Source organism: Microcaecilia unicolor, chromosome 1 (genome assembly GCF_901765095.1).
Source record: "Microcaecilia unicolor chromosome 1, aMicUni1.1, whole genome shotgun sequence".
In the NCBI taxonomy this organism is placed as follows: Eukaryota; Metazoa; Chordata; class Amphibia; order Gymnophiona; family Siphonopidae; genus Microcaecilia; species Microcaecilia unicolor.
The window spans coordinates 516,920,002-516,946,311 of NC_044031.1; the positions used below are offsets into that span (position 1 = coordinate 516,920,002).

The 26,310-nt window shown below is 45.1% G+C and overlaps 1 protein-coding gene across 1 annotated transcript in view; it reads right to left on the minus strand.

The window, feature by feature from the left end:
• Positions 1–5,300: 5,300 nt before the first annotated feature.
• Positions 5,301–26,310, minus strand: part of RPL7 (ribosomal protein L7) — a 57,670-nt gene continuing 36,660 nt past the window's right edge. The window contains 4 exon segments of the mRNA XM_030215569.1: positions 5,301–5,372; positions 24,908–24,990; positions 24,992–25,032; positions 25,035–25,084. Coding sequence (XP_030071429.1) covers positions 24,910–24,990; positions 24,992–25,032; positions 25,035–25,084 — 172 coding nt within the window. The 3' untranslated portion in view covers positions 5,301–5,372; positions 24,908–24,909.

Here is a 26,310-nt window from a genome sequence, read left to right on the forward strand (position 1 = left end):
CAGAGCTGACCATCCAGCCAAGATCTCGCAGAAGATTGACCATGCAAGTGGTGGCTCTCCTCTAAGGACTTGGCTCAAATGAGTCAGTCATCCAAGTACAGGTGAACCAGCAATCGCTCCTGTCGTAGATGGGCCATCATCATGATCATGACCTTGGAGAAGGTGCATGGTACCATCGCCAGCCCAAACAGGAGGGCCTGGAACCGATAGTGAAGCCTGAAAATAGCAAAGCGCAAAACATTTGATGGGTCCAATAGATCAGGATGTGGAGGTAAGCCTCCAACAGGTCCAGGGACATGAGAAATTCCCCCTTGTGGGCGGCCACAATGACTGATCGCAGAGGCTCCATGCAGAACTTGGAGCTCTGTTAACTCCCTTGAGGTCGAAGATGGGTCAAAAAAAGTCTGGGCACCACCTCTCTCAGCCAATAGAACTGGGACAATAATATCCAACACTAGCAACCTATCCAATGTCTGGGGTACAGCAGCCACCTTCTGCTCCACCCTGCAAGGAGAAACTATGAACACGTCAGGAAGAGAATAATGGAACTCCAGAAGGTATCTGAACTGCAGAATGTCCAGGACCCAATGTTCCAAAGTAATGAGGGTCCAGTTTCGGTAGAAATGGTGTAGCCACCCCTCAATGGGACCATCTGAATACTGGACCCCCAAACTTTCATTATGAGAATCGGGCAGATCTGGGTGCTGCTGGAGCTCCCTCACAACCCCCTCTGCAGCCACCTTCAAAGGACTGAAAAGACTGGGGTCTGGACTTTAACTGACTACATTGCGACCTGACAAACCAACTTTGCTGAGACCGCCAAATGTCCCACAGACATCCCCAGGACACCCTCCCACAGAAAGCTGCCCGAGTTTGGGCTTCCGGCAACCTAGGACTGCCTCATATCCTTCACCAAACTTGCACAAGTCCTCGCCAATGAGTGCATGCCCCCAACTGGTTTCAAACTTGTGCTTGTCTAAATTGACGGAGAAAGTTATCTACCTTCAATTACTGTTCTAAAACTCATATTTTACATCCAACACAGTCTATTTATTTTACTTGTAGTATCTTTGAACCTGTCTGTAGCATTGAACCTTGTGGACCATGCTGTTGACATTAGCTACACTTTGAGACTGGAATCTCTGGTACTGTGCACCAATGGCATTACATTGCCAATCCTCCAATGCTCAGGTAGTGTGGCTTTTTTGAATCATAGATTGCTGGTAACAGGTTAGCAAGTACTTGAACTCTTTCAGGTCTCTAGGATGAATACCATCCAGTCGTGATTTGTTGCACTTGAGTTTACCAATTTGATCTATTATATCTTATAGACTTTCAGTGATGAGCTTGAGCTATTCTGAATTACCACCATCACAGAAGGCTTCTGGTATGAGTATGACTTCTACATCAGACACCAACAAAAAGAAACTGCATAGTTTTTTTGCTACTACCTTAATCTCCCTGAGCATTCCTTTTAATTCTTGGTCATCAAGCAGTGAAATCAACTCCAAAGTTGTTTCCAAAGTATCTTTTTGCCTGTTTTTTTTTTTTTTTTTTTTTTTTACACAGCTAACAAGCCAGTACATATGCTCAGTACTATTGTCTTCATTAGGGTCAGATTTCCATTTTCTGAAATACATTTTATATTTCAGTCTTATCTGATGCACTGAAAATCATTACAGAAATCTGAGTCATTTAGAATTTACAATGTTTTTTTTTTTTGTTACATTTGTACCCTGTGCTTTCCCACTCATGGCAGGCTCAATGTAGCTTACATGGGGCAATGGAGGGTTAAGTGACTTGCCCAGAGTCACAAGGAGCTGCCTGTGCCTGAAGTGGAGGAGTGGCCTAGTGGTTAGGGTGGTGGACTTTGGTCCTGAGAAACTGAGTTCAATTCCCACTTGAGGCACAGGCAGCTCCTTGTGACTCTGGGCAAGTCACTTAACCCTCCATTGCCCCATGTAAGCCGCATTGAGCCTGCTATGAGTGGGAAAGCCCGGGGTACAAATAAATAAAACTCAGTTCCTCAGTTTGGGTGTAAAGAAACACATCACAAGCAGAGACAAAACAAAAGGATTATTACAATTTCATAGTATCTTAAGCAAAAGGATAGTATACTACTTTCGACTTTCACTGCCTTTTCCACATCACCATTAAATCACAACAACTATCATTTGGCTTGCTTTCAACCTTTTTTATGTGCAGAATATATTTTATCTGGGTTTGCTAAGTACTTTTTAAAAATAGTCTACATACATACATGGGGGATAGGTCAACATTAAGGTTGGGTTGAGGAGGGCTGACAGGGTTGCTGGAGGGGAAATAATTGAAGCTTAGTGGGGGTGAGACACTGAAGGACACATGGATCAAATGGGGTAAGGTAAGAAATGCTGATCATGTCATAACCATTGAAAACTATGCACTTCAATTGGTATAAAACAAGTATATGCAGCAAATATCCTTGATAAAGCCAGTAAGGGAACATAAAGACCTCTATCAGCTGTTCCGGAATAAAACACACAGCATTTCAACTGATGTTTGAAAATGGCCAGATAAGACCCAACAACTACCAAATTTTGGACTGTTCCAGAGATAAGTTTGTTTGGTTTGTTAACTGAACTTGTTAAGTTTGACAACTGTAAAGTGTAACATCCCTTTTACTCCCAGGGTTAGCGATTGCTTTTTAGAACAGGGTTTGAATAATTTTTGAAGAGACTTAAGGTTTTAAAGACTTGGCTTTGCACAGAACACTTACAAGGATATGAGTTTTTTTTATTTTTTTAAAGACCAACAATTAAACAGCAGTTCAACATGCAGAAAAGTGGATGAACGTTTAGCTGCATCAAGATCTTATGTCCTCCTTTTATTTTGGAGGCAATCTATATAAATGTCTCACCTCAAACATTCTGAAGCTCACTCTGTGGCAGGGAAACACTGAAGCCCTGCACTTAGGCTGTCAGCACCACTCACTCTCACTCATAGACCCGCCCTCAGCCACGCCCCTTCCACACATAATTCGCAACCCCAACGTTCTAAATGAAGCTGCCACTTCCGTTTTTGAGGTGGCAGATCGGAATTTTTCCCCATGAGTGTCTGCCCCACCCTCACGTCACGTGATGTCAAGGGCGGGGCTATGACACTCAGCGAATCACCAGTTCCACCTCAGACTCCTCCCCCTGCCTACGAAACACCCCAGACAGAGAGAGAAGCTACAGACCCAAAGAGCCAGGAGCCTGGCCAATCGAAACCAAGCCCTGCTGTTTCTTACCTCGTTGACCTTCGCAGCAGCCCGAGTTACCACACAGCACGGAGTGCACAGATTCAGGGAAGCAGGGTAATGTTTATTCATTACGTTTACAGATTAATAGGCAAGCAAACATCCACACCGCTTTAATAAACTCCCTCCCGTTGCGATTCAATTCTGGCCATGCAAACAGTCGGCCCAGCCGCTCTGCCTCTCTCCTTTGTATGTGTCTTTCACGTAAACAGCCAGACGCTTCCAGTGCTGACAATGTCTGATTCCTGCTCCGAGAGGCATTTGTTGCTGGGATTCAATCCATTTGGGAAATGTAGATTAGGCTGTAACCCACTGTGTGCTGAATTTGTAAACACGCTGAAACAGCTCTCCCCCCCCCCCCCCCCCCAATTCTCCTTTTCTCTCCTTCCTGCCCTCTTCCCAGCACAAAGCTCCTGCGCCTTAAAGTCCTGATCAGATACTTCTCTCATCTCTGCTTTCTATTTATAGGATTTCCAGTCTATATCAAGACGTGGGGATGCTATAAATAGAAAAGGTTACAGCAGCCTCCGCTGCAAAATCAATAGGGCCTGTCCCCTAGCCCTCTCTGCTGCGTCGTCTTATTATGAAACGGCTCAACAGATCCTAAGTTCACTCACTTTTCTCTTGGTTGTCTGGAAACCAAAACGAAAACAAAAGGCTTTTAGCTTCTCCGAAGCTATTTTTTTTCTACACCGGCGAGAGGGTGGTTTTTTTTTTTTTTAAATCATTGCTGCTGTCAATGATCAGTCCAGCATACATTTAATACTTTGATTGTTTTGAAGGCAAAATCCTACCAATCCTGCAACGCTAAACCTCCAACCCCCCCGCCACCCCCTACCAGTAAAGCAGCAGCAACCCTATCACACTCTCTATGTGACACACACTCAGTGATACAGGATCCCCAGTTACCACCCCTCCCCCACCCCAAACTCACACACATACATACAGACATACACACACTGATGCAGGACATAAGATACATGGACACTCACACTCTATGTATTACACACTCAAACACTGACACCCCACCCCCCAGCAATGGTAACCCCTCCACCCCTCAGTTCCTCACACACTCATTGCACCTCTCCTCAAAACTTAAAAAATACTAAAGCAGCATCAACCCTGTCACACACTGTCTCACTCTCTGTCAAACACACACACTCACACATTCACTCTCTCCCTATCACACAGTCACTCTCACACACACACACACACTCTATCAAACATACACACTCAGAGGAAAACCTTGCTAGCGCCCGTTTCATAAGTCAGAAACGGGCCTTTTTTTTACTAGTTTTTTTTATAAGGTTGGAGTTTCAGATTTGTGCCAGTTTTTTATTTTGTGCTGTCAGCATTTAGATGTACTTCTCTCTTCTAGAGATTATAATGAATCTATGCTTACGAACATCTAATCCCCTTCATATAGGGATATCATCCAAATTGACAGTGATTGTGGCTTGCTTCTGTGGATCCCATGAACAGAATTGATAGCAGCAGCACAGAACTTGGTTAGTGGGGATGCCCAACCATAGCCAGCTGAAGTGGTCCACTACCCGAGCCCCAAGTTGCCTGAAGAAATCTGCAGCATGCTTAAGCCACCACCCCCAAGCATGCTCAGATGCTAAGCACACACAGAAGTGCCAGCATCAGCAGCTGAAACATGCTGCTGACTTCAAGCAGCATGGGGCTCAGATAGTGGACCACTTCAGCTGGCTGTTCGTGGGCAGCCACACTAGCCATCCGGCTCCAAATAGTATCATGTAACTTAATCTGCCTCACTGAACTGTTTGCCTGCAGATAAGGACAACTATACAGTTTACAAACATCTATCCATTAAACAGCTAAATTTACTTTCTCCCCACCCCCTATTAAAACAGAGTTAATTTTTTAAAAACACAGACATCACAGCTCTGAACAGCATGAACAGAACAGTTTCATCCCCCCCACCCCCACCCCATACCAGGATTCACACCAAAGTTCTAAATATCCTGTAGAAATCACTCTTCCAATGAGATCATGAGACTTTACTTTGTAACTAAATTTTATTAAACAGATCAGAATCAGAGTGTGAAGAAAAGAATCTTCCATGGGAAACCTGAAAAAGAAGATAAAATAAATTTCAGTATGAATCTGTTTACATAGCCTAACAATGAGAGATCATTTCAGGGTGAAACATTTCAACCCTGGTTTCGACAAAGAATGTGTGTGAGTACGATCTTAGCTATGTTCCCATCACTGAATATGGTGTTTTATTCTTCCACCCTCCCCCACTGCCCTTTACCACTACTGCCTACTATTATCCAACTTCTTTACTGTTGGATATAAAGCAGTGATTCTCAACTCCATCCTCAGACACATTTAGCTAGTAAGGTTTTCAGGATGTCCACAATGAAAAATGCACAAATTTACATTCACTACCTCCAAGGCATGCAGATCATTTTCATGCATATTCACTGTAAGTATCATGAAAACCTGACTGGCTAGGTGTGTCCCGAAGATTGGGTTCAGAACCTCCGATATAAAGTCAAATACCATTACCTTCCTGCTAAATTTTGGGTGACTTTGTACTGACAGATTTGATAGCAAACAATACTCTTCATCATTCCTGTTAACAGTGAAAAAGTAGTAGTACCTCAGCTTGGGAAGTATCCACTTTAGCTCAGGAATGGGAGAACATGGTGCAAGCAAGTAACAAGAGAAGTTACTCCATCTCTCAGAACTTAGGATTCAAAAAAACTATACACCCAAGTCTTTCAATCCAAGAAGACATCTGGTGCTAACACACATTAACATAGCACATAAGTGGTCCACAGGATCCCACTTTAATCTTTACTTAATTTATACTCCAGATAAATGCATTACACAGTGTTTAGTCATCTTATTACTTAACCTATATTCTCTTTTTAGGCAGAACTGTACTAGTAAAACTGACAGCAGAATATCAGAGTGCGCAATTTGGGAACGATGTCCATGATTTAATGCTCAGAAATGCAGAGTGCAGGACTATCGTAAGGACAGTATTCTGTTATAATACCTGGACTATAAAGGGAAATGACATAAGAGGAAATGCCAAATCCAAATTCAAGACAGACATTCTTAAAGTGTAAAATTAATTACAATATAAAATACAAATTCAAAAGTTTTCTGAGCAGCCTGGCGGCTCAATGACTGCTTCATGCTGTTAGTTGAATTGGCAGGGGTTGTTGCTGATGCAGCATTCCTGTCTTATGAAGAGGGGGAGGGACTGAGGAAGAATGGTCATCAAGGAGCCAAGGACAATGTTTGGTAACTGGATTTCGTGCACATGATACAGGATTCGAGAAGCAGTCAATGCCAAGATTCAAATCCTCAGAGACAATGATTACACTAGGAACAGTGTGTGTGTTTGGGGTGGGGGGGGGAGGTTCTATTTAAAAAAGGCAAAGCTCTTGAAGAAGATGTCAATGAGTGCTCAGAGCACTAGAATTCCAGCACTGGGTCTTATTTAACTGTTAATTTTTTTTAAATCCGCATACCACCATTCTGAGCCATGATAATAAAAACAGCAAAACAATAAGTGCTCTGTCTGAAATGAATAAATTTCAGCCAGTTTGTTTCCTGCTAATCAGTCTAGGAAACAACATAACTCAATATTCAAAACACTGAATGTCTAAAGACTTTCCAGTAGTCACCAACCTAAAAGCAAAGTTACTTACCTGTAGCAGATGTTCTCCAAGGACAGCATGACAGGTATCCTTACATTTGGGTAATGTCATCCCAACAGAGCCCAGTGTGGGGCACTACTAATCATCATTTCTATAGTACTACTACACGTACTCAGCACTGTACACATTATATGCATGTACTTTGTCTCTAGATGGCTCACAATCTAAGTTTTTGTACCAGGAACAATGGAGTGTTAAGTGACTTGCCCATGCGGTGGGATCGAACCCAGGTTGCCAGGATCAAAGCTTACTGCAGTAACCATTAGCTCTGGGTCCATCAGCGTCTTCTGAAAGACAGGCGATATTTTCAGGCCACCCCACTTTCGGTAGCGGCTGGCTTTCCCCCAGGCCACGCAGATCCTAGGTATCAGGCTTGGGAGTCAGGATTGCTTCAATTGGGTCAGTTGATGGAGGATATGAAGGTGATTTCTCTTTCAGATTATTTCTTATCGCCAAGTCTTTCTTCAGCGCAGGGCCCTCCCAGAGTTAAGACAAGAGGAGACTCCTTTGAAATGGGCGGTTAATGGAAGTCGTGAGACGGCTGTATTTCTCACTTCTATCAAGCACTGGTGCAACAGCTCTCCCCCCCCCCCCCCCCCTATTAAATATATCTCCCTATGGGAAGAACATTTAGGAACACATTATGATCCTAAGCACTGGGGAAAAAAATTGCCTTTCAAACACATAAGCACAAATACATAAGCACCGCCATACTGGTAAAAGACCAAAGGTCCATCAAGCCCAGCATCCTTTCTCCGATAGTAGCCAATCCAGGCTTCAAGAACCTGGCAAAAACAAACAAAAAAAAAAAAACACCTACTTAAGATTTATATTGCTAGTAATCTTGTTGAAAAGTTATAAAATGTAATACCAGTGGTATCTTACTCCAGTTCGGCTTCAAAGAATTTATAGAGCTGTTTCTGACTTATGCTGGAGGGCCTGTGGACAAAGAGGTATGTTTGTCCATATTTGGTGGATATGCCTCCATCGTCACCTACTGGGACATGATTTTCACTCATCTAGAATATTATTGGGCTGCTATTACAGAAGTCCATGGGCTATGGCCTTCTCAACATTAAGCCTGTGGAGCTGCCAGGCAAGTATACCCAGTTGGTGTTTCATAGTACTACTGCCAGTCAGCTTCTGTTGGCTTTGGGCTTGGAGAAACCTGAGTGGAAGTGAGGATAGCAGGTACCCTGGTGTCTCGTGGTAGGAAAGATTCCCACTCTTTCCTGCCCGCTGCTGTGATGCTAATCCTGTCATCTCCGCTTTTGTTTAAAAATGCAGAGACAGCGATTGGAGCAGCAGCAGCGGGCAGCAAAGAGTGAGATCCTTCCTACCCTGAAAAAGCCACGAGACCACCAGGATGCCTTGAGGTATGTGCCAGGAGGACACCCAGGGCCAGAGGGGAGTCAGCATGATAAAAAGTTGAAGTCATTTAGGTAAATCCGTTTCCCCTTCCCCACGCAGCCATCATCGCCATACACTCAAAACAAAGCAAACACGCCTATGCATCCACATTGTCATTCTTTACTGTTGGTAGCATTTTTATCACACTTATATTTTCAAACATGCCAGATTGTGCAGCATACGGATGCACACAGAGGAAGTGTAATAATGGAATAACTTTTCATAGGTAGATTAGTAATTTGTTATAAATCGTAATCAGTGAGCCATTTGGAAGGGCTAGTTATAGGGACACCCTAGCAGTGTTATATTTGTGCAGAGATGTTTTTTCTCCTGGCAAAGGACCACTAAAAAAGCAGACATGTTATAAGAATCAGGTGCTCAACATTCAGTTTTTAATATATTTACTTATGACATTTATATCCCACATTAAACATGAATTAGGTTGAAACCCACGAGCATTTAAAATCTCTCCCCTCCTCCCCCGTGCCTACATCAAAAGAAGACTGTCCTATGCTGATCCGTACATCTGCTGTCTTAGCATAGTACAGAAGAAAATGATTTGTTACTTTTACTAGTATTTTTACTGCTTGTAGAATCTGATTTCTGGGGGGGGGGGGGGGGGGGGGGGGGGGGGGTCAAGGTGACTGCAGCATGGAAGCTGGAATGGAGATTACTTGCGCCAGGGACAAGCGTGGATGGGTTAGATTTCTGTCCCTGTGCAACTCTCTAATTGCCCTCTCGTCAACAATTCCTAACCAAAGTGGATTTTATTTGCAGGATGTCTCGTCTCACTGCTCTGATAAGGAATACACTGCTGAACTTTAAGCGGGTTTGGGACCCTTAAGTTAAATGGCAACAACAGCAGTGTGTGGCATCCTTTTGGTGTTTTTTCTTCCTCCTTGTTAAGTGGGTTGGGTTATTATCTTTTGGGGGAATTATTGCATTGTACCAAAGGGTGATGGTATATCTGGCTTGTTTGAGATTTGGGGGTTGTTGTTTCCCAGTTATTTAAAAATTCTTACACAATTTTTTGGGGGGGGAAAAAAAGCATTGTATGCACCCAGGCCAAATATTTTTGACACTCCTGCTTCTTGGGCAGCTGGCAAAGCTCAGCAGCCTGCTCCTGTGGAAGAGTTTCTGCAAAGTCTAGTACACTGCAAACCAAAGACTGCAAGTAAATGCTCATGTACAGCTGGTAGTCCTAGATGCAAGAGACTTAGCATCGAGGTCTGATACTTTCCTCCCAAAGGAATTTAGGGTCTGAGCCTCCGTGCAGCGGAACTATGACAGCATCTCTGGGTGGAGAATCAAACTCCAGGACCTGAAATAACCTGGCCCTAATTAGTCCTCCATTTCCATCTTAAAGGGTGGAGAGGAATCCAAGGGAATGCTATAACATCCCTCCTCTGAGAGGTAGTCTAGCTCTCCCTCAGACTCCCATGAACGGTCTGTGTCAGACTCGGTATAAATTAAAAAAAGAAAAAAAAAAAAGGAGGGTCTTGATGGGACTGTTGAAAGTGCCCCTTTCTCAGCTGGCTGGAGGTATGTCCAGGCCTCAGGGCTAGGCGCAAAGATGCCTGCTCATGCCTCAACTGAGATTCCTACCCCGATGTTGATCAGTGCTGTGCACGGGGGGACACAGAAGTCAGGGACCGCTCCACAGGGGTGTTATGGACCTCGAGGTCAGAGTGGCTGAATGCTGCGGCTGGCACAAGCACCCTTGATGCCCAAACACATAGGAGATGGCAGGATTGCTGCAGCTCCCCTTCCAGCACAGCCTGGAACCATACAGGCACTGTAAGACTGGGGCTGGTGCGAAGACAGACTGAGTTGTCAGTGTTGTATTGGAAGTGGGGTCCCAGCTGCATGGGGGCTGCAGGGACAGCACTGGAATTACAAACAGGAAGCAGTCCTCTCAATGCCAATGCTTCTCAGATGCCGGCAATGGCGATGCCCCAGAGCTCCTACCACCATGCGTCCTTCTAGCTTCTTGGCCCTCATCCGACATTGCTGTCCCTTGCTGCTGACGAAGATGTCGAATCAACTCATATTCCCCATGTTGGGTCCAATGCAGATCAGTCCCAAGGCTTGCTACTGGTGCCCAATGTTGAGGGAGGCAGCCTTCGGGGTCAATGCTTCTGATGCAGACATCAATGACTTGACTTTGAGGATCCGCCAAGTTCCCTCTGGTGGGCCTGACGTGCCTTCTGTGTTCTTTTCTGCATATTAGATGGGTCATGGTAAGGTCCCAAGCACTCAACAAACCAACTGTGTGGATCAGTGCAAAATATCACCCGATTACACTGGGTACATCTCTTGAAGCCACTGGAAGTCTTCTGGGGTATGTCAAAAAGAACTGCAGCCAAATCAAAAGGCTCAATGGTGAGGCCAAAAGGGGCTTACCTCAAATTGAGCTTGGTGCTCCATCCTAAGAGGGCCTCTGGAGCCATGAGAAAAAAAAAAAAAAACTTTAAAATAAAAAAGTCACACACACTAAGGGCTCCTTTTACAAAACTGTGTTAGCGGTAACCACACCGCAAATACGACAAAGCCCATAGGAATTGAATGGGTTTCGTCGCATTTGCCATGCCAGGCTAGTGCAGTGTTGTAAAAGGAGCTCTAAGAAAATAAAAGGGAGGAAAGAAGCTAAATTTTTATGAGGAAAAACAGTAAAAACTAGTTAAAAAAAAAAACAACCATACAGGAAGACAAATGCAACAGAGAAGTGCAGAGGAGGAGAAACAAAACATAACAACCTAGCTCTTTGGGGGGGGGGGGGGGGAGGCGGGGGAAGAAGACACCAGAGGGTCCAATGCTCACACATCAGATGGAATGGCACTCGGGCATGCACAGTTTAAGTCAGAGCGCTGGGTAGCGCAGTACACCAGGCTCCATTAGGATACCATCACTCAGATGAAGGGATACCATCGTCCTGCTTGTCCTTGGAGAAACACTGTTTCTGCCTACTGTAGCAGAGAAAGCACCCCCTGAAACAGAATCCTTTTAAATATTTTTTCTAGTCCAGTAGTTTTTCTGTTTAAGCTATTAATGCAACTGGAACCAGCCCATACCAGAGCTCCTTATCCAGTTTTAACCCTCTATTCTATTCTGTCCAGCTCTGCCACTGCAGTAACATTTCATTAGTCAGAATCTAAACAGCTCAGAATTTGATCATTATGTGGTACTAGTTAAAACTTCCCTTCCAGCTTTGCCATATTTCCCCCAGCAACATCCTAAGCTAACCTAAACAACTGTATCTGAGCTATAAAACCCTTTGTCTCACACAACGGTTTTTAGTGCTACTAACTCAGCAAACAGGTTGTCCTAAACTTAAGCTTTCTTGAGCTGCTAACAAAAATGGCATTTTCTGTGCTGGGGAAAAACAAATCAGCTTTAAAATAAACAAACAAAACAAACAAAAAAAAAACACGGCAGAATTATTACAAGTTACTGTAAATGGACATTTGGGATCTGATTTCATAACATGTTCCCTATGTGAGCATTCCAAAAAGGTGCCCATTTTAAGTCTATTTTAAAAAGAAAACAAACACCTATGTATTTTTATAAAATATGAGTCCCAGTTCCAACCCCAATAGCGCACAAATTACACCCATGGGAATTACATGAATTATATGCACAAATAATTCATGTAAATGTGCATAATTGTATAATCCTGCATAATCTGCCTGGAACCCACTCCTCAAAACACCTTCTGGCCCTACCTAACCCCATCCAGCACACTCTGACCTTTGCTTAGACTTCTCAACCTATGTCCCCCCCCTTCCCCCCAAAGGCGGAAGCAGTGCGCTATTGCTCCTGACTCATCTTTCATAATGCTAGCAGGTAAGGATGCGAGCTGAGGGGAGGGGGGGGGGGAGTGAGTGTGTGTAGGTGGGGGGGGGGGGGGGGGAGGGCAACGACAGAACCTGATGCATAAATTCCCTGGCGTTTAACAAGTGCAGGTATGTGTGTGTGCACACTCTACATATCTACTTTGTATTAAAAAAAAAATACATGTGTACCTCAAACTTCATCCCTGCTCCATCCAAATTATGCTCCTGGGAATGCCTATGTGCAGTGCACTTGTGTGTCACCTTGGCACATGTACTTGTGTGCATATACTATCATACAGTTTTATAAAAGGCTTTTTCTGCATATTAAAAAAAAAAGCATTTATAAACCTTGGGTACTTACAAACGGCAGCTCTGATTTTGAATCGGGTTAAAATTTAGTAAATAAGTCCTTTGCTAGGAGCAACAAATCACAGTAGTGTCCAAAATTCTGGACAACATGGAGCAGAGGTCCAGCCATAAGGTGTTTGTTACACGACCAAGTCTCCTTCCCCCATAGGGGCAGCGATTGCTGCAGCATCCCCCAGCAAGTTCAGGGAATGGAAGATCTGATTGGGAAATCAAATTCAGTTTTGCTATTTGGCAAAGCAATTGCTACAGTCTCTTTACCTCCCTTGGTGATCTATAATGTGGTATACTATGAGGAAACCAGCCTTCTAACAACATAGTAACAACATAGCAGGTGATGGCAGAAAAAGGCCTGTACGTTGCTGCATGCATGAAATTCATGGAGTGACATGTTCACAGGGAAATTAGTGTAATAAATGCAGCCTTCATATTAAACTAAACTTGTTGCTGGCTGAGCTGAGTTAGAAGGGGACACAAAAATAAGGGCAAAGCCTGGATAGGTATGAATGAGGTTCCTCGTAACAGCCAACAGAGGCTAGTTTCTAATGAGCCGAAAAGTTGAAAAGGATGAAGGAAACTGTCAGGCCAACAAAAATAATGTTTACTGGAACAGACTATATTTTATAATATATACTTGTTTTATAAATCATAGCATTTAAAGGTAAATCTTACCGCAATATTTTAAAAAGTGGTAGTACTTGTAAAATTAATTGTAAAGAAAAAGAAAAAAAGTAATGACGTCTGGTTAATATTATGAAATATCTTTAAAATTATTTTTAAATAATGTGAAGTGTGCTCCGCAAAAGACTACCATATGCGAAGTCAACAAAAACTGTTACAATCTTTGTTATCAGATCCTTCTGTCATATTTTGTAGAGTCGATAAGGGAGGTGGCATAGTTGTGTGGGATGCAGAAGCTTACAACCTAGAAGCCTATTCGTATTCAAAAAATGGATTAATGAGACAAAGCCAACATGGATTTAGTGAAGGGAAATCATGCCTTACCAATCTATTACATTACTTTGAGGGGGTGAACAAACATGTGGATAAAGGTGAGCCGGTTGATATTGTGTATCTGGATTTTCAGAAGGCGTTTGACAAAGTACCTCATAAAAGACTCCAGAAGAAATTGGAGAGTCATGGGATAGGAGATAAGTGTCCTATTGTGGCTTAAAAAACTGGTTAAAGGATAGAAAACAGAGAGTAGTGTTAAATGGTCAGTATTCTCAATGGAGAAGGGTAGATAATGGGGTTCCCCAGGATTCTGTGCCGAGACCACCGCTTTTTAACATTTATAAATGATCTAGAGATGGGATTAATTAGTGAGAGTAATTAAATTTGCTTACGACAAAAAGTTATTCAAAGTTGTTAAATTGTGAGAGGATTGTGAAAATTACAAGACGACCTTATAAGACTGGGCATCTAGATGGCAGATGTTTAATGTGAACAAGTGCAAAGTGATGCATGTGGAAAAGAGGAACCTGAACTATAGCTACGTAATGCAAAGTTCCACATTAGGAGTCACTGACCAAGAAAGGGATCTTGGTGTCATTGTTGATGATATGTTCAAACCCTCTGCTCAGAGTGCTGCGGTGGCTAAGAAAGCAAGTTTGAACATTGGGTATTATTAGGAAAGGAATGGAAAATAAAAGTGAGGGCATTATAATGACCTTGTATCGGTCCATGGTGCGATCGCACCTCGAATATTGTGATCAATTCTGGTCACTGCATCTCAAAAAAAAGATAAAGTGGAATTAGAAAAGGTACAGAGAAGGGCAACGAAAATGATAAAGGAGATGGGACAACTTCTCTATGAGGAAAGGCTGAAGCGTCTAGGGCTCTTCAGCTTGGAGAAAAGACAGCTGAGGGGAGATACGATAGAGGTCTATAAAATAATGGGTGGAGTGGAAAGGGTAGACGTCAATCAATTGTTTACTCTTTCCAAAAATACTAGGACTAGGGGGCAAGCGATGAAGCTACAAAGTAGTAAATTTAATACGAATCGGAGAAAATTTTTCTTCATTCAACATGTAATTGAACTCTGGAATTCGTTGCCAGAGAATGTGGTAAAGGCGGTTAGCTTAGGTGGGGTTTTCAAAAGGTCTTGACGGCTTCCTAAAGGAAAAGTCCATAGACCAAATTGACTTGGGGAAAAATCCACTGCTATTTCTGAGATAAGCAGCATAAAATGTATTGAGCTTTTTTGGGATCTTGCCAGGTACCTGTGACCTGGATTGGCCACTGTTGGAAACAGGATGCTAGGCTTGATGGACCTTTGGTCTGTCCCAGTGTGGCAATACTTATGTGATATACATCAATAACGTACTCTTATTCAATATTTCCAATTCTTTTATTTAATAGACCATATCCCTATCATTCATTCACACTTAAACCCATAATTCCTACTAAGGAACTCCCTCTTTCACACCTTTCACCTCGCCACAGAGCCGTTTGATTTTTCACTCATACCACCTTTATGTTTTAAACATTCATTCTTACTTGCAACAGTATCTTTTCCATGTTTTAAACATAATACAAATCAGTCTTTTACAAAACTCCGCTTCTCAGCCTCCAAAACACCGGCTGTACTCCTAATATCATATCACTTATAAAGACTGTTAAGTTCAAGCTGTCCCAAACTGTCAGATGTCGTTGATAATGTTATTGCTTAGTCCAGCACTCCGTCGCAAATAAGTTACTCTGAAGACAAAGATTCACTCAATGAGAGCTTCTTTGATGTCCTTGATGTTATCCGCTGTTAGGCCCTGCTAACACACCCGAAAAAAGGAAGCGGTCCATCATTCCCACTCGCGGCAAAACAGGAGTCGCGGGACTAACTCGTTGTTTGCCTATTCGCTTAGGCATCTTAAGGTAAAGTCAACGTGGCATAGAAGTAAAGAGCATGAACAACTGGAGCTGCTTCCATTGCTTCCTAACCAGTCGCCATCTTGGCCCGGAAGATTGTCCTAATACACTTGAAGGCAAAAGTTACTGCACAAGGTGATCAGATTAAACATCTAAAATCCCAAGTTAAATCATTAAATGAAGTTAAGGCTGCACTTATCAGAGATTCTATGCAAGTGCAGCATAAACTGGAGAAAATGGACAATAAAATCAGAGGTTTGAACGTAAGGGTACTGAATTTCCTGAGAAATTCATTAATGTCCCCTAGGGACATTTTTTAAGATGGTCTTAAAAGGAGTCGAAGCTAAAGCAACTGAAAACAATTGTTATGTTTTGGGTTTCAGTTTATCACCAAAGTCAAACCTAATGCATTCAAAAACCATGGTCACTAGTCTTCTAGGAATGAGAATACCATACACCAAGGGTAAGACTACAGCAGCTACTTTCAACCTATCATTTCTCCCACAAATCTCAGGTTGCTAGCTACTTTTTCTACAAATTGCGACTTATTCGTTCTATCCACTCTCTGATTCTCCCAACAGCATTGAATATACTGGTTCATTCATTAGTCAATTCCCAACTAGATTACTGCAACTCCCTCTACAAAGGCCTTCAGAATTGACTAGTAGTTAGTGCAGTGAGTTAAATAAAAATTATTGCCAAAGCTAAGTTGCTGATCACAGTTTTGAGTTTAAAGACGACGACATATATAAAAAGGACAAAAATTAGTTTAAAAATAATAAATACGAAAGGGGACCTTTCTGACTATGCTACCATTCTAGTGCTGTTTTCCTGACGTCTTTCCTCTACCTGAAAAATTAAATTTTGTGCAATTTGTCAGCAGACTTTGTTGCATTTGTTTATATGAATATCCAGATACACAATATTGATCGGATCAACTTATTCCATGTTTAGTCATCCCTTCAAAGAAATTAAGTAGATTGGTGAGGCAAGATTTCCCTTCACTAAATCCATGCTGGCTATATCTCAATCAATGCTTATGAATATGCTCTGTAATTTTGCTCTTTATAATAGTCTGTACAATTTTGCCCAGCACCAACATCAGGCTCACCATCTACAATTTCCCGGATCATCTCTGGAACCCTTTTTAAAAATTGTCATTACATTGGTCACCCTCCAATCTTCCAGTAACAGGCTTGATTTTAAAGATAAATTACATATTACTAACAATAGCTCAGCAAGCGCATTTTTCAGTTCTATCAGTACTCTAACTCTCCTGACCTACTTTGACCTACCCTAACCCCCCTGACCCAGCATATCAGACCAGCTGCACACTGCACAAGATGCCTCACCTACCATCTGCTGGAGACCGAGAAATACTGACTGCTAAGACACTGTACAGGATACTTTTATAGGACTGTCTCATTAGTTCAATGTTTCTCACTCTCCATCTGCTGAAGGCAAACCCACACATCCGGGCTGGTCTGAAGGGATAAGAAAGGTCAAGTTAGTCTTACCTGCTAATTCCCTTTCCCTGAATATGTCCAGACTATTCCCTATGAGTGGGTATATGCCCTCCTACCATCAGATAGGAAGTCTGAGAACAACTAACCCCTGAACCAGACAGTATTTCTATCGACAAAAGCCAGAAACGATAAAAACAGACTCCCCTGAATGAACCCAGAGGGGTGGAAACAATCATAACTATAACAACAAACTGAATGGGAACAGGGTTCATGGGAATCCCGCAGGAATCCCCTCCAGGGCTGCAGGACTACTGCAGGGACAGAAGACGTTCCTGCGGAAGTGTAAACGCACCTGCGACAGCCTCTCTTACTACCAAGTACCAAGCTCTGAGCTCCACCTCCTCCTTGCTTTAACAGCACAAGGTGTAGAAAGTCTTCCCTTAACCCTCTCTGCCCCTGGACTGATGAGCAGGCCTCAGATATGACACAGAGAGATGAGCATCAGAGGTCACCTGACCTACTGGCGCATGCACGTGGAGACCTCTCAGCAAATCAGAGATGAGTCTTCCATGTGCACACCAGAATGTTCCCAACTCTCATTCCTTCCTTGCCTGCAGTGCTGCAGCTCGAAACCAGAGAGAGACCAGAGATCAGACTAATTTTTTTTTTTAATGCTACCATTAAATTCTTGCAGGGACAGGTGGGAACAGGTAAAATTCCAGTGGGGACGGGTGGGGGACGGATTAGATATCTGACCTCGTGCAACACTAGCACAAAGGTGTCCTGCTCATAATTGCATAACATCGCTAACATTTTCTTCCCTTCACCTCTCCACCCAAAGAACATCAAGGTACTTGGCAAGACCATGAACTCCACCACAATCTCTTCTAGTGTCTTGTAAAATCCTACCTACTGCGAGAAACACTGAAGTTTAAGTAATTTTGCCTTATCTCCAGACCATTCCTTATGAGCGGGAAGTACCAAAGCAGTACTTGAGGGAGAGAAACAGAGAATCCTCTAGACAAGACAGCTCCAAAGGCTGCCTCCTGCCAAGCCTGAACTTCGAGGTGGTAATAATTTACAAAGTAATGGAGACACAACCAAGCAACCGCCCTTCAGATGTCTTGCATGGAATCAAGGAAAACTATGAGCAGGACAAGGCCTGCGCTTTGAGCTCAACAGGCTATTATCTGCCCATAAGCAAGTAAACTGATGCAATAAGCCTCCTTAATCCACCTAGCTATAGTGCCTTGGAAGCTGTCTTCCCTTTCCTCATGTCCCCATAGAGAACAAAAAGCCTGTCTTCTGAAACTCTTCAGTCCTCTTCACAGTGCAACACTCTCCAAATGCCTAAGCCAGTGGTTCCCAATCTGGGTCCTGGAGGCACCCCAGCCAGTCAAGTTTTTAGGATATCAAAAATGAATATTCATGAGAGATGGGAAAATTAGGTTCTTACCATGATAATTTTCTTTCCTTTAGTCATAGCAGATGAAGCCATTACGTATGGGTTGTGTCCATCAACCAGCAGGGGGAGATAGAGAGCACTCAATTTTTCACAGTGCCTCATGGCCAGCTAGCTCCACTGCCTCTTCAGTATTTGAAGCTTCCAAAGCAGTATGGCAAACCGCAATGGGAATAACATGAACTTTCCTCACAGCGAACGATGGCCCCTTAACAAGGGCATAAACTCAACAAAGGAGGGAATGAACACATCCTCCCAAAACATGAACTGGAGGGAATGAACGCATCCTCCTATAACTGTAACAAGAATCCTAAAGATTGTTTTCCAACTCCCCAAGGAAGGAATATAACGTCAGGAAACAAGAACAGCACCTAAAATCAGAATCACTGCAATACAGACAATCATACAGGGAGGGCTCATGGCTTCATCTGCTATGACTAAAGGAAAGAAAATTATCATGGTAAGAACCTAATTTTCCCTTCCTTGTCATCAAGCAGATGAAGCCATTACGTATGGGATGTAACAAAGCAATACCTAAAGAGGGTGGTAACAAGTCACACCACGCGCTAGCACCTGTGCTCCAAAACGCGCATCCCTCCTGGCAGCCACATCCAGCCTGTAATGTCGGGCGAAAGAGAGCTTAGAAGCCCATGTTGCAGCACTGCAAATCTCATGAAGAGATAGTGCTCCAGTTTCCGCCCAGGAAGAGGAAATCGCTCTTGTGGAATGTGCCTTAAAGGCTTTAGGTGGAGCCCCCCAGACAGCAAATATGCTGAAAAGATAGCTTCTTTGAGCCAACGGGCAATAGTGGCTTTAGATGCTGAAGACCCTCTGCGAGGACCTGCAAACAGCACAAAAAGATGATCAGAGGTCCTGAAAGAATTTGTAATTCGCAGATACTGCAACAGAGTCCTGCGCACATCCAAAAGGTGCAACTGCCCAAATGAATCTGGAAACTCCTCCTCAACAAAGGAGGGAAGAAAAACAGGCTGATTTAGGTAAAATGCTGAAACCACCGTAGGCATGAAGGAAGGCACGGTCCAAACTGTGACCCCTGACTCTGAGAATTGCAGAAAAGGGTCTCTACAGGACAGCGCCTGGAGCTCTGACACCCGTCTCGCCGAGGTAAAAAAAAGACGGCCTTCAGTGTCAAATCTCTCTCTTAAGCACGCCGAAGCGGTTCAAAGGGAGCCCCCTGAAGGGCCTTCAATACTAACCCCAGATTCCAAGAGGACAAGGTGCCCGCACGAGAGGACGGAGCCGAAGCACCCCTCTAAGAAACCGTACCACATCTGGATGAGCAGTTAAGGACACGCCTTCAACCTTGCCACGCAGGGAGGCCAATGCTGCCACTTGCATCCGCAGGGAATTATAGGCCAAGCCTTTGTGTATACCATCCTGCAAAAAGTCCAGAATCGGCGAGACAGGAGCCTGCAACGGAGAAAGCGCTCTTGAAACACACCAGACTTCAAACTGGCACCAAATCCTGTCATAAGCCTCGGAGGTGGAGCGTGTACGGGCCTGCAGGAGAGTGGAAATTACCTTATTTGAGTAGCCTTTATCTCTCAATTGCACCCTCTCAATCGCCATGCCATAAGACCAAAGCGGCAGGCGTCCTCCATGGCCACCGGACCCTGTGACAACAGGTGCAGACCAGAAGTAACGGAAAGGGAGCCTCCAACAGCAACTGTCGGAGGTCCACATACCAAGGCCGCCTGGGCCAATCCGGGGCAATGAGCACCACTTCTCCTGGATGCAGCCGAATCCGCAGGAGCACTCGCCTTATCAAGGGCCACGGAGGGAAGACATACAGCAAGCCCAGGGGCCAGGGTTGAGCCAAGGCGTCCAACCCGGCAGAGCAAGGATCCCTCCGTCTGCTGAAGAAACACGAGACTTTGGCATTGGAACTGGTTGCCATAAGATCCATCACTGGCTTGCCCCATTTGGCACATATCTGCAGGAATACATTGTCTGCTAGTTCCCACTCCGCTGGATCAATCTTATGCCTGCTTAGATATTCGGCTTGCACATTGCTCTGACCTGCAATGTGAGCTGCTGACAGGGACTGTAGATGCAGCTCGGCCCAGTGGCAAATTTGTTCGGCCTGCGCGGCTAGAGCTCTGCACGGAGTGCTGCCTTGTCGATTTATGTAGGCCACTGCTGTCGTGTTGTCCGACATCACTCGGACAGCCAATCCTTCCAGGGTCACTTGAAAGGCCAGAAGAGCCAGAAACACCGCTTTCAACTCTAGGCAGTTGAAAGACCACTCTGACTCGTCAGGCGTCCACAGACCCTGGGCATGCTTCCCCTGGCAATGTGCGCCCCAGCCCTTCAGGCTGGCATCTGTCACCACTAGGCACCAATCGGGGAGCGCCAGCGACATTCCCCGCCGCAACATGCTGTCCCGAGAGCCACCACTCCATACTGAGGTGGGCCGCAGGGAGCCAAGAAAGTCTGCACTGATAATCCTAAGATACTGGAGACCATCGTTGAAGTAGAGAATACTGTAGAGGTCTCAGGTGCGCTCTCGCTCATGGCACCACTTCCAAGGTGGCCGTCATCGATCCAAGCAGCTGGACAATGTCCCAAGCTCGCGGGCGGGGCATCCTCAGGAGCAGACGGACCTGATTCTGAAGCTTGCACCGCCTTTGCTCGGGAAGAAACACATAGCCCGAGGCTGTGTCGAACCTGGCCCCCAAATATTCTAGAGATTGCGAGGGGGTCAGGTAACTTTTGGCCATATTGACGACCCAGCCCAGAGATGGAAGGACTGAAACCACTCTGGCTGTAGCTAGATGACTCTCTTTTTCTGAGTCTGCTCTGATGAGCCAGTCGTCTAGGTACGGGTGAACCCGGATACTCTCTCGCCTGAGAAAGGCAGCTACTACCACCATTACCTTGGAGAAGGTTCGGGGAGCTGTGGCGAGGCCAAAAGGCAAGGCCCGAAACTGGAAATGTTTTCCCAACACCGCAAACCGCAGAAACTTCTGGTGCGGGGGCCAAATTGGTATGTGCAAGTAAGCTTCTTTCAGGTCCAGAGACGTGAAAAACTCTCCTGGCTGTACCGCCGCAATGACGGAGCGCAGGGTTTCCATGTGAAAATGCCACATTCTTAAGGACTTGTTTAGCTCTTAAGTCCAGGATCGGGCGAAAAGACCCGCCTTTTCGTGGCACCACAAAGTAAATGGAGTAGTGGCCTAAACCTTGTTCGGCGGGAGGCACCGGGGTCACAGCCCCTATCCGGCACAGACTGTGCAAAGTCTCCTCTACCGTCGCCCGTTTGGCAGCAGAACCGCATCGGGACTCCACAAACACGTCTCTCACCGGGGCATCGAATTCTATTCGGTATCCGTCTCTGATCAGGTCCAAGACCCACTGATCTGCGGAGATTTTGGCCCACTCCTTGAAAAAGAGGGAAAGTCTTCCTCCGATGACAGGAAACGAGGAGGGGGGCCGACGCACCATCATTGAAAGGGTCGCCCCTGAACTCCAGGCCTTGAACCGGCAGCTGCGGAACGTTTGTCCGAGCGAAAGGAGTTTCTCTGCTAAAAGCGGGCACGCGAAGTGAACCCAGCAGCACGCCCCGAGCAGTACCTTCTAGCTTCTCGGAAGCGAGGTCTGTAAGAGGAGCGGACCGCCTGACCCTTAGAGGAAGGCTTCGGCCTATCTTCGGGCAAGCGCTGAGGTTTGGAATCCCCCAGGCCTTTAACAATGTTTTCCAGCTCCTCATCAAACAGGAGAAGGCCTTGAAAGGGCAACTTCACCAACCTTTGCTTAGAGGCCATGTCCGCCGCCCAACGTCGTAGCCAAAGAGTGCGGCGAGCCGCCACTGCTACAGCCATTTGTTTAGCCGAAGCTCTGACCATATCATAAAGGGCGTCAGCCAAAAAGGACAAGGCCGACTCCATCCGCGGAGCCACTTCAGATAAGGTCTCCGCTCCATCACCGGGCTGTTCCACTGCCTGCTGTAACCAAGCTAGGCAGGCTCTAGCAGCATAACAACTGCATGCAGACGCCCAAACAGTGAGACCTGCCAAACCAAAGGACCGCTTCAGAGCTGAATCAAGCCTGCGGTCTTGAATATCCTTCAGGGCAACACCTCCTTCAACAGGGAGGGTAGTTCTCTTTGTCACAGCCGTGACCAGGGCATCCACTTTAGGCATTGCAAAGCGAGCCAAATGTTCCTCACTCAGAGGGTATAATTGCCCCATAGCCCTGGCAACCTTCAAAGGTCCCTCGGGGTCAGCCCATTGAGCCGAAATAAGCTCTTGGATGGAGTCATGCAAAGGAAAGGCTTGAGCAGGCTTTCTAGTACTAGCCATCCTTGGATTAACAGAGGAGGCTGTGCCACTCCCAGGATCGTCAATCGAGAGGGCTTGTAAGGCATCTGAAATAAGCGCTGGCAGCTCCTCGCGGTGGAAAATCCTCACCGCAGACGGATCATCAAGCTCCTGTGGCAATTCTGCACCCGACTCTGGCTCCTCAACCAAATAAGTTCTGCCAGACCCCTCAGAATCCTCATAGCCCCGACCACGGGGGGGGGGGGGGGGGGGGGGGGGGGGGGGGGGGGGGGGGGGGGGGGGGGTTCGCACACACTCAGAAGGGGAAATTAGCCCTTTCTGGCATTTATCAGGAGGATAAGAAACAGGCAAAGCCAACTCCAAAAGGCCAGGATCCACGGGGGGGGGGGGGGGGGGGGGGGGGGGGAAGGGGGGGGAGCAGGCAGAGGGTCCGAAGAACCCTGTGGAAGAGCTCTTTTAAGCATGAACGCCCTATGCAGCATTAAAACAAAATCAGGGGAGAAAAACACTCCCTGACCGCCCGGATCCTGCCCAGGGCTATCAGCTCTATTATTAGCCTCACTCAGAGGACCCCCCCTCCCCCGGATTCAGGGCTTTCCGTCGCAACGGAGGCCGCGCCATGTGGAAAATCCAAAATGGCGTCCGCCGCTAGCTCAGAGCGCAAAAGATCGCCGCTCGCCATGCTCGGGCCGGCTCTACCGTCTGTACAGCACGAATTACAGAGCCCTGCTGCTGATTTGCACTTGCCACATTTAGAACAGCGCTTTACAGTCTCTGCAGCCATCGAAGAAAACGGCGGTAAAATTAAAAAATGGCGGTTCGCGCCAAAAACGCCCCGATCGCGGGCCCACCCCGGAGGAGTCAGAAAACACTCTTACCTCACTAGACCGAGTATCACAGCTCCGGTCCTGCAGAAGAAGCTCAAGAAAAAAACCTCTTTTCCAAGATCGCTGCGCTAAAGCGCGACACGACTTTAATTATTTATTTATTTTTAATGCTGTGAGGAAAGCAGAGGCAAAAGAGGTAAATAAACACACTCCGGAGGCTTAGATAAGTGGGAAAGGCAGGGAAAGGCGAACCAAATGTGCCTGCATCCACTGAGTGGGAAAGGACAGGGAAAAGCAAGCTAATATGTCCACATCCACGGGGGCATGGGTAAGGCAGGGAAAGGGCTGACCTATGTGCCTTCAAAGTGAAGCTGCTATAGCCTCTAACACCCCGGCTAACAACTGGCAAGCCAGGAGCCACCCCCAGGCACATTTTTGATGGAACTCGAAGCTGCTGCAGCCACCCTGCTTGGGGAGATAGAGAATACTGAAGAGGCAGTGGAGCTGGCTGGCCATGAGGCACTGTGAAAAACTGAGTGCTCTCTATCTCCCCCTGCTGGTTGATGGACACAACCCATACGTAATGGCTTCATCTGCTTGATGACAAGGAATCATGAATATTCATTGTGGATATCCTGAAAATCTGACTGGTAGGGGTGCCTCCAGGACCAGGTTTGGAAACCACAGGCCTAAGCGATACAAAGACTCTGAGACAGCCTGGTGAGAAAAAAAAGATGGTAGGGAAGTCGCCTGGTTAAGATGAAAAAGACACACCATCATCGGCAAAAAGGACAAAACTGACTGGCTCAGAGCTGCACACTACCTTATCACTCAGTTGTTTATAATCTCCCCATATGCTGGTAGGAAAGCATACATCTGCTCATAGGGAATGGTCTGGAAATAAGGAAATTAGTGTACATCATCTCTTGATAAAATTCTTATGTCAGTGCAATAAAAGTTATCATGGTCAAATAATTCAGTTTTTGTTCAGTCAATTTATGTAATTCATCACAACATACAGGAACTGCTCAAGAGATGCAACACTTGTGCTGTGCTACTTGCACAGGCAGAATATGGAATGCTTACAGTGGTTCAACAGGTGGAGGTTTAATCACATTTTCATGGCCACTGATAATGACACGGCTCCAGTTATGAACAGTATCATTCACCTTTGGTTCTCTGGACTAGAATTTACTACTGGAGATTTCATTTGTACATAAAGTAGACTGACAACACCAAGCCTTAGGTTCAGTTTTACACAAGTTACAATAGTTACAGCTAATTTCACTTACTATATCACTAGGCTTAAAAAATAAGATCACCGTGGTTTACAATCCAATCACCCCCTTCCCAACCATTTTTAGACTGAAAATAAAACCCCAGAAAATTTGCTTACCATTAGTTCATCCTCCTTATGAGCCTATTAATTTGGTCTTCCCTGTTTCCAGCATCCCCACCCTCTACAAAATGTGTAGTTTTCCTTCTTCATACCACCTCGAGGAGAGGGGAGCTTGAAAGGCAGAGAAAGTTGTTTGCAGCCTTGAAGTTTTTGCCAACGGTGTAGATCTCATGACTCAAAATCCTCAACACATGATGCCACGCGATGCTGAAATTACAGATAACCAACTATATACAGTAAACAAAGCCTGAAAGCACAGCAGCATGCAACAGGATGATGAAATATACTACCAAAGCTAGTCAGATCACATTTAGGGGGCAGTTTCATAACAGGGTGCCAAAAAAAAAAAAAAAAAAATCACCCCCCCCCCCCCCCAAAAAAAAAAAAAAAACCAAACATTCACTTACTTTGCACATAATTTTTTCAAAGCAATATAAGTACCCAATGTGGTATAAAACAATCTCTCAAACAAATTTATGCCCATTTTAAAGCAGTATGCAAGTAGGCACATACAATCACAACACTGCCCAAACTACGTCCCGGAGAGTGCCTATATTGAAAAATTAATTACCTGATAATTTTCTTTCCTTTAGACCCAAAGGATCAGTCCAGACAAATAGGTTGTGACCATTTGCCAGCAGGTGATTAGAGAACTCTAATGAGTTGTGCCTCACAAGCTCCTGTGCTTAGCAACCAAGCCAGTATTTGATAAAGCAGCGCAACAGTGACTTCCAGAGAAAAGAGCTTCAGCCTCTAGACAGAAAAAGAACTATGAAATAAAGGACAAAAACTTGTGCCTTGGAAATAAAGGAACCAGAACATACATCCGAAATTACATAGAACCCGGAAAATACGAACCCATCGCAGAAGGGTGGGCTCTGGACTGATCCTTTGGGACTAAAGGAAAAAAAAATTATCAGGTACTTAACTAATTTTTCCTTCCACCACGTCCCAAGGATCAGTCCAGACAAATGGGATGTACAAAAGCAATAAGGGTGATATTGTGATATCCCTGCAGCGAGAATCATGGCCCCAAAGGAAGCATTTGCTCGAGAAACACATCCAAACAGTAATGCTTAAAGGAATGAGAAGAAGACCATGTCGCTGACCGACAGATCTCTGCCAACAAAATTGCACTACACTCTGCCAAAGAAGTTGCCAAAGACTTGGCATAATAAGTCTTGATTTGCATGGGAGCAGATCTACCGCTCAGAACTTAAACTGAGGTAATAGCCTCCTTAAGTCATTGAGCCACTGTCACTTTGGAGGCTGGCAAACCCTTCCGGGGCACTGCAAAGAGAACAAAAAGATGATCAGACCACCTGAAATTGTTGGTAGTGGCAAGATAGCGCATAAAGACATGAAAAAGAGATAGCATTAGAGGCAAAAAAAAAAAAACA